The sequence below is a fragment of the Aquarana catesbeiana genome, linkage group LG06, assembly GCF_042186555.1.
Source record: "Aquarana catesbeiana isolate 2022-GZ linkage group LG06, ASM4218655v1, whole genome shotgun sequence".
NCBI lineage: Eukaryota > Metazoa > Chordata > Amphibia > Anura > Ranidae > Aquarana > Aquarana catesbeiana.
In genome coordinates, this window is record NC_133329.1 from 42,255,763 (window position 1) to 42,264,710 (window position 8,948).

Consider the following 8,948-nt stretch of genomic DNA (forward strand, 5'->3'; position numbering starts at 1 on the left):
GTATATGTAAAGCACTGCGTAACTTGACGGCGCTATATAAGTACCTGAAATAAATGTAGTACAAGGACTACAAAGAGGATCATACCTGGTCAAATTTTAAGTACCTACACAGAACTGTGTTTAGTTGTATCGTTTATATCTGCCAAGAATTCAGCTTTAACTGTTCTTTGAACAAAAAAAAAAAATGGTACCCAAAGAGTCTTTCCTTTTGGTGTAAGATATCCGCAGTTTATGGGATATGCTCTTTGTACCAAAAGAAAGAAAACAATAGATTTGGTGAAAATAAAAATCCATAGCTAGGTTTTGGTTTTGTCCTTTCTTGTGATTTTATGACTTGAATGAACTTATCTCTTCCTGTACTCTCTTCCTGGTCTTTGCTCAGAGGAGACCCCTCTGGCCAAGCTCTCCAACAAGATCGTCTCGGACGACAGCGACAGCTCCAGCGATGAGGACAGCAGTTCGTCATCCTCCTCCTCTTCATCCTCTTCTTCGTCGTCATCATCTTCGTCCCCTGCCTCCTCTGATGATGAGGAAGATCAGGAGGAGAATGAGACACTAGAAGCTCGCACGATTCCTGAACCTTTCAGACCTCCCAGCCCACCAGAACCTCCTCCAGAACCCGAACCTGTCTCAGAGAAAGAGGAGAGCCTGGGTAAGTGTTCAGATCATTTTACACCCCGTTCTTGGAACTTCACAGCTCCCCAAGCATCCTGAAAAACATCATATAGACTGGTCTAAATCAAACTGCACAAGTGCTTCTAAGACATTAGGTTTATGTCGCAGTGTGTCAGCTTTGCTTCTTCTGGGGGGGGCTACTTTCCCCCTGCCCCATTCCTAAGAAAATGATGGGGAATTGACTAAATACAAATCCTTATAAACATTGTTTTTCCTTTTTTGGTCAGTGTGTTTTTTGGCAGTTTATTAAAGTGGAACTTTGGTCAGAAAATGACCTGCTAGATCACTTCAGGCTGGCCCCCCTTTTTCAGGTATAGTTATGTGAAGCATTAAAAATAAGAGCCTATACTGTTTAAAATTCATTGAGGCTGGGTTCACACCAGTGCGATTGGAAATATATATATTTTTTTTTTTTTTTCAAACACTTCTAAACGCCAAACGCAGCATGTATGGACGTTTTACACATGGGTTTTTATCTGTCAAGTTAAATCGTTCAGGCAAGGTTGTAAAAACGTCCTGTGTACATTAAGCCTTATAATAAAACCTGTTTCTCTGTAAATTTTCTGTTTTACTTCTTTGATGTTGATTTCTTCAATCTAATTTCAGATGAGTCTCCATCAGTCAAACAGGAAACCCATCTAGAAGCCCTGCCCCAAGAGCCTCCACCCCAGCCTCTTCCAGTCTCACCCCCCAAACCATCTGCCCCTCCATCTCCGCCGCTACCACTTCTTCCTCCACCGAAAAAGAGGCGAAAAACCGTCACCTTCCTCCTCTCTCCGGAAGAGGAGCCTGAACCTGCTGAGAGCAAACCTCCTAATCACATGGTTACAGAAGAACTACCCCCTGAGATTCTGCAAAAAGCACAGGAAGAGCCAGCATTGGAACCTTTGCCACCAGCAGAGGAACATCCACTGCCTTCACCAAAGGCTCCTTCTCCGGTACATTCACCAGAGAAGCTTGTGAGCCCCAAAGCAGAGCCTGTACTGGTCCCACAGCCTGTCAAAGAGCCTTCTCCTCAGAGGATACCTCCAGAGCAGCTAACAGTATTAAACCTCCCTTGGGACCATGCCTGTCTGGTCAAGTCCAACCCGCCACGTGTCGGACTAGAAGTCATGCCACCGGATGGAGAGGATATGTTAGATGATTATGATCAAGAGGAGGAGGTAAAACCAACTCTTCTTCCAGAACTTCCACAGAAACCACAACCGCCTGCCTCTGTACAAGAGCCACTAGAGCCAGAAAGAACTGAAAATCTAGAGGAACAACTCCTCATCCCAGTGCGGCAGATCTTACTGGAGCACAGTTATGCACAGATACCTGCCTCATTAAAACAGCCTCCCAAGAGGCATCGCGGAGTGTCTTTAGACTTGGAAAAGCCAAGCGACTTCCTCCATGTCGACTTGGGTCAGCCTGTGCTGGAGGCCCCAGAGGAGGTAATTTGCGTTGGAGGTGGCTTAGTACCAGGACTGGAGGCCAGGACAGGGTTATTGGAAGTTGGCGACCTTCATTTGTCATCCTTCAGGAAACTGGAGGAGATTATGGCCAAAGCAACTCACGAGGACTCTAAGAGTAAAAACCGAAAGCAGCAACATGCCAAGGAAGTGATCGAGCCTGGGGAGGTAACATCAGACGAAGACGACGAAGAGGAAGATGAGGAGGAATTCTGGATAACGACGCGAGAGTTGAGGTCTCACAAGAACCGCCGTCCTTTAATACCTCCTTCCCCGCCAAAATACGAGGTGCGCAGCGAGTTTGAACAGATGACCATTCTCTATGACATTTGGAACCAAGGGCTGGATACAGAAGACCTGTATTTCTTGCGGGAAACCTACGAGAGACTGCTGCAGGAGGACCACAGTACAGACTGGCTGAATGACACCCACTGGGTCCCCCATACAAATATCCTTTACACAGCTTCAAGTGTAGCCTGAAAAGCTCTTTGATATAGTAGGCCATTCCAGAGTGGGCAAGCTCTGGCCCTCCTGCTGTGGATGGGCTTCTAGACCTAGCATGTTCAGAAGCAGCAGGACAGAGGTTTGAGCAGCACTGCTTTAATTGCAAAGGTCAGACTCCGACAAATAAAATTCAGGCTGCTGGATCCCTAGAGACCCCAGCACCAGTCTTTACACATAAAGGTTTGGGCCCAGTACACTGGGTAAAAATGCAAGTTAAAAAAAAAAAGGCTGATGGGGTAAGGTTCCACTATACCAAGTCAAGAGTGGAAATTCAGGATATTACTAATGTCTATCAGTAACTGGTTCTCTTTAGAGCTATTAGGGGTTACTTTAGAGTCCTGCACTTTGTTTGACCTACAGTCTGACTTGTATGTGGTCTTGAAAATCTGCTTTGAAATTGTAACTTTTTCGCTGCCAGGTCCGTATGCCCTACCGATCTGAGGGGGGGGTAAATCACACACAATCCGGGATTGTGTGTAAAACTGACAGGCAGACTACCGGTGGAAGCATTCGGATGGCTGCGCTGCCACCCGATTGCTACCACACATGCCTGGTACCGGAGCCCCCCCCATGTATTCCAGGCTCTGATTTCTCATCTGTGGGCCCGGGACTGACATGGCAGGTGGAGGGCAAGCTCTCCTCCCCTTTTTGCTGCGACCCGGAAATCAACGTGTATGACGTCACTTCCGGGTCACCTGTCACTTTTTCCCGGCTAGCATAGCCGGGAAGGAATGTATTGGCTTGTGATGTGTATTGCAATACATTCAGTGGTGCCCAGAGGGAGACCTGCAGATTGGACTCTAGCACAGGACCTCCTCCATAATGCTAAACTAATGACCTATAGGGGGATTTTAAAGTGTCGCCTATAGAAAATATAGGGTACTGACGTTTGTCGCCATTTCACGGGAACACGCGGATTTAAGGTTTGACATGTTGGGTATCTGTTTACTTAGTGCAACCTCTTCTTTATTATATTTTACAAAAAAATGGGTAATTTATTGGGTGCGTTTGCACCAAAATTATCTTTAGTGTGTAGTTCAGATATTTTGCGTTTCCTAGGCCTTTGCCGTGATATAGTGTGACAAAAAATCGGAACTGCCACCATTTTATTCTCTGGGGTGTCTGCTTGCAGAAAATCTATAATACTTGGGGGGTTTTGTGTAATCTTCAGTCCTAAAATTATTTTCTAAACGTGTACAAAAAAATGGGAGAAGCTACTCTGGCAGGGAAAGGGTTAACGAATAGTTCCAGGCATTGGCATGTTATACATAATTACATTTTTCCAGCTTGGACCATTGTAACTATGAACATACCATGTCTGGCCAATGCTGCTGGAAGCTGGAAATCACCAAAGGTAGACACCTCTGCTACAGTGATGTCAGCTTGGTCCCGTGCCCAGCGGCTGCTCTCCTGTATTGTAAACATGGGATGTCAGCTTTTCGGCACAGGCGCCATTTAGGGAATGCTTTGCATTTTCTGAATGAATGCTAATTTTTTTTTTTTCTCCACCTCATCCAATCAGAGAATGCTTTGCATTCATTCAGGGAATGTAAAGCATTCCCTAAATGGTGCCCATGCTGAGCGGCCAATTTCTTGTGTTCACAAGTCATAAAACCGGCTGCTCAGCACAGGACCCAGAAGCAAGTGGAGATCACTGTAGCAGCGGTGTCTGCTTTAGTGATTTTCAGCAGCATTGGCCAGGTATGATAAATACATTATTACATTGGTCCAAGCTGGAACTATATAACTATATAATACATGTAATATGTTACCAAAAATTATTGTGCAGCACTAAACGAGTAATCAATTAAAAACAAAACAAATAATGTGCTTCATGAATAAAACAAAGAAATAAATATCAAAAATCTAGTGTGAATAGCAGTCCATATAAAGTCCAAGTGCAAATAGGAAATATATTAAAAATGGTGACTTAAATCTTCCATGCAAAACGCCCAGTGGCGAAAACCAGCACCACAAACTGCTTAAAGTGATTGTAAGTGTTCGTTTTTTTTTTTTTTAAATAACAAATATATTATACTTTCCTCCACTGTGCAGCTCGTTTTGCACAGAGTGGCCCCGAACCTCGTCTTCTGGGGTCCCCCGGCGGCTCTCGCAGCTCCTCCCCACATCAGATAACCCCCTAGGACAGTGATGGCGAACTTTGGCACCCCAGATGTTTTGGAACTACATTTCCCATAATGCTCATGCAGTGTAGTGGAGCATCATGGGAAATGTAGTTCCAAAACATCTGGGGTGCCAAAATTCGCCATCACTGCCCCTAGGAGAAGCGCTCTCTCAGGAGGTTACCGTGTAGGGGCGTTTTGAGTCCAGCATTTGGCGTCCATAGCCGCCAAATGTATGACTCAGCCCCGCCCCTCGGCGCCCGCATCATTGGATTTGATTGACAGCAGCGGGAGCCAATGGCTGCACTGCTATCAATCTATCCAATCAACAGCCGAGAACCCCCGGGCAGAGAGACAGCGCGTCCCTGCCGGGTCAAGTTCTAAGGGCTCAGGTAAGTAAAACGGGGGGGGGGGGGGGGGGCCTGGGGGGCCGGTCACTGCCAGGTGTTTTTTCACCTTAATGCATAGGATGCACGAAGGTTTACAACTCCTTTTAACAAGTTCAATTGACCATCAAGATGTAAGTGGTCAATTAAAGCTTGAGATCCGAAACATCAGGCAGCTCAATTTAATGCCGTTCCTCGGTGGACAATTCATCTGTACAAATAGAAAGTGATAAACAGCCTCATAGTGTGGTAATAAAGGACCCAGATTTATTAAAACTAGGGATCGACCGATTATCGGCAGCTGATATTCACTTTTTTTGGAAGTATCAGTCAAAAAACTGATTACTGATATTGCTTCAAGGGGTTTTACCGGGGTGATACATGCAGCTGCAAGCATCACCCCGGTACCGTTCTTTAGAGCGACGGTCGGCTTTATTGTAATGAGAATCGATGTGGCTCAGCAGCCACTCGGCTGTTATTTGCAAGCAGTGGGAGGGATGCCCCCCCCACCGCCTTCCACTGCTCGCCCGGGCTCTCCTGTCCGACCAGGTGGCCCAAGCAACCAGCATGTCCTCCGGCTGGCCGAAAGGCTTTGTTCGGGTTTCGGGATCTAGTAATCCGGAAGTAATGTCATGACATCTCTTCCCGGATTACTGGCATCTTAAAGGCACCAGTTTAAAAAAAAAAAAAGTATTCAAAAAGGCCGATCCTGACGTTTCGAATACTTTGAAGTGCAGAGGAGGGGTTTGGAGTCTTATAGACCCCCGATCGCTCCATAAAGAGTACCTGTCACAAGGGATGTTTACATTCCTTGTGACAGCAATAACAGTGATAAAAAAATAAATGTAAAATGACAGTTTTAAATGTACAAAATATCGTCAGGAGAGGTGGCCGAAATATCGGTAATGTATCGTCACCGAAAAAACTATATCAGTCGATTCCTAATTAAAACTATAACTATACAAAGACAAGTAGCATATCGTTAAAAACAGATAAAACGCCTCCAGTAAGTCCACAGCAGCTGTGTGCGTGATGACGTCACACATCAGGCTCCGCCCTATGCGTTTCATCGTAAAAAAAAAAAAATGTCAGTGCCTGGAATTATTCTTTAAATTGTGTTTTTATAATGTATGTATTGGCAGTGTTGTGTCGTTGGCACATGTCTTCTGCACACTGTTGTCTTCCTTAACACCGCCTCACTCACCAACATTGCTGACCCCAAGAAAAAACGGAACAAGCAAGATGGTCTGCGGGAGCACCAGACAGGTTGTGCGCGCAGTGAAGGTTATTATTCAATCAGCAGGAAGGACAAAGACAAGTACCTAGATGTGATTCCTGTATCTGTACGGGAACTGGACAGCGACATGCAGGTCTGTATCATCTGACCGGGTGACGATTTGTACCAAAGTGAACAAATCTAGATGCTAAGCTGTGTTTGCCAATTTTTTTCTTCTGTTCTGTGCCTTTTTTATTGCATTTCTTTTGTGATTCTCCCTGGTCTTCTTTCAAGTTAACAAAATTGTGATACTTTTTTCAAATTATTCCTTGCTCTCCCATGTGGTTTGGGGGCTCCCGCCTGTCATTTCCTGCCCTGTCACTTTAGAAATCTGTAGAGGTGTGGACGTGTTACAAGATTTTAGCATAATGGAGTGATCAGACTTAATAAAGCTGAGGAATCGGAGTCCACTGCAGAGGGCTGACGAATGTGCAGCTGCAATCGATGAGCTGTCATGCTGACCTGGCATGGCTGTCAGTGTAAGATAGATATGCTCTTTGTGTACATCTAGGCTGTGACTCATCCTGAATGGGAAGCCTTGATGTCACCACCCCGGGTAATTATCAGAATGCATCCTTGAGTGTATTGGCATAGGTTCAATGAAGTACTATACTTCCCCCCGTACAGCAAAACAAAAGTGATTTATAGAAAGGAGAGGAATCTGGAAGTGCAGCTTGTAATTACATCATACTCTAACATCCAGCAAAGAGAAATGCCACAACTGGTCACTACATTCCAAAAAATCTCCCTTCATCAAAGTTGTGTTCATACTCCTACCACAAAGACTAAGGGTCCTTTCACACTGGGGCGGGGGCGTTGTCGGTGGTAAAGCGGCGCTTTACCGTCGGTATGCGGCCGCTAGCGGGGCGGTTTTACCCCCCTGCTAGCGGCCGAGAAAGGGTTAAAACCACCGCAAAGCGCCTCTGCAGAGGCGCTTTGCCGGCGGTATAGCCGCGCCGTCCCATTGATTTCAATGGGCAGGATCGGTAAAGGAGCGGTATACACTCCGCTCCTTCACCGCTCCGAAGATGCTGCTGGCAGGACTTTTTTTTACCGTCCTGCCAGCGCATCGCTCCAGTGTGAAAGCCCTCGGGGCTTTCACACTGGAATTAAAGCAGCGGCTGTTTCGGGTCGGTTTGCAGGCGCTATTAATAGCGCCTGCAAACCGCCCCAGTGTGAAAGGACCCTAATTCACCAATCCCTTTGCAGGTTAACCACTTAAGCCCCGGATCATTTGGCTGGCCAAAGACCAGAGCACTTTTTGCAATTCGGCACTGCATCGATTTAACTTTAAATTTTAAAGTCGTGCGACGTTGCTCCCAAACAAAATTGACGTCCTTTTTTCCCCCACAAATAGAGCTTTCTTTTGGTGGTATTTGATCACCTCTGCGGTTTTTATTTTTTGCGCTATAAACAAAAAAGAGCGACAATTTTGAAAAAAAAAACGCATTATTTTTTACTTTTTGCTATAATATCCCCAAAAAAATATATAAAAAAACATTTTTTTTCCTTAGTTTAGGCCGATACGTATTCTTCTACATATTTTTGGTAAAAAAATCGCAATAAGCGTTTATTGATTGGTTTGCACATGGCGTCTACAAAATAGGTGATAGTTTTATGGCATTTTTATTAATATTTTTTTTTTTTTTTTTTTTTCACTAGTAATGGTGGTGATTAGCGATTTTATCGTGACTGCGACATTATGGCGGACAGATCGGACACTTTTGGCACTATTTTGGGACCATTCACATTTATACAGCTATCAGTGCGATTAAAAATGCATTGATTACTGTGTAAATGTGACTGGCAGTGAATGGGGTTAACCAGGAGGGGGCGCTGCAGTAGTTAAGTGTGTCCTAGGGAGTGATTCTAACTGTAGGGGGGGAGGAGCTACATGTGACACGTCACTGATCACCGCTCTCGATCACAGAGAGCTATGATCAGTGTCATTAGGCAGAACAGGGAAATGATTGTTTACATCAGCATTTCCCCGTTCTTCCTCTCCGTGAGACGATTGCGGGTATCCCCGTGGACATCGAGTCCGCAGGACCCGCGATCACACTCACGGAGCTCACGGCAGGGCGGCGGCACATGACCACACGGCGGCAAATTTAAAGGGACGTACCTGTACTCCCATTTGCCTGTCCGTGCCATTCTGCCCACGTATATGTTTGTGCGGCGGTTAAAGTGATCTTCCACTGGAACAGTTTTTACATAGTAAGGTTGAATAAAGGCACCAGTCCATCCAGTTCAACCTGAGTGAGTGTGGGTACGTGTCTACAGTTATCCCTATTTATTTAAGGTACCCATATAATGCCGTCAATTTACGCAGCGCTCCACACATACATTACACACTCACATCGGTCCCTTCCCTAAAGAAGCCCACAACTCAAGGTCCCCCAACTCACACCCATATAGCACGGCCAATTTAGACAAAAGCCAATTAACCTACCCAGCATGTCTTTGGAGTGTGGGAGGAAACCGGAGTACCCGGAGGAAACCCACGCAGGCACAGGGAGAACATGCAGACTAG

General features: G+C 45.6%; 1 protein-coding gene across 1 annotated transcript in view; it reads left to right on the forward strand.

Moving 5' to 3' along the window:
- Nucleotides 1-8,948, forward strand: part of SETD1A (SET domain containing 1A, histone lysine methyltransferase) — a gene marked incomplete in the record, with an annotated part of 96,569 nt that overhangs the window by 68,483 nt on the left and 19,138 nt on the right. Inside the window, 3 exon segments of the mRNA XM_073635764.1 lie at nt 383-652; nt 1,282-2,574; nt 6,340-6,509. Of these exon segments, the coding sequence (XP_073491865.1) occupies nt 383-652; nt 1,282-2,574; nt 6,340-6,509 (1,733 nt within the window).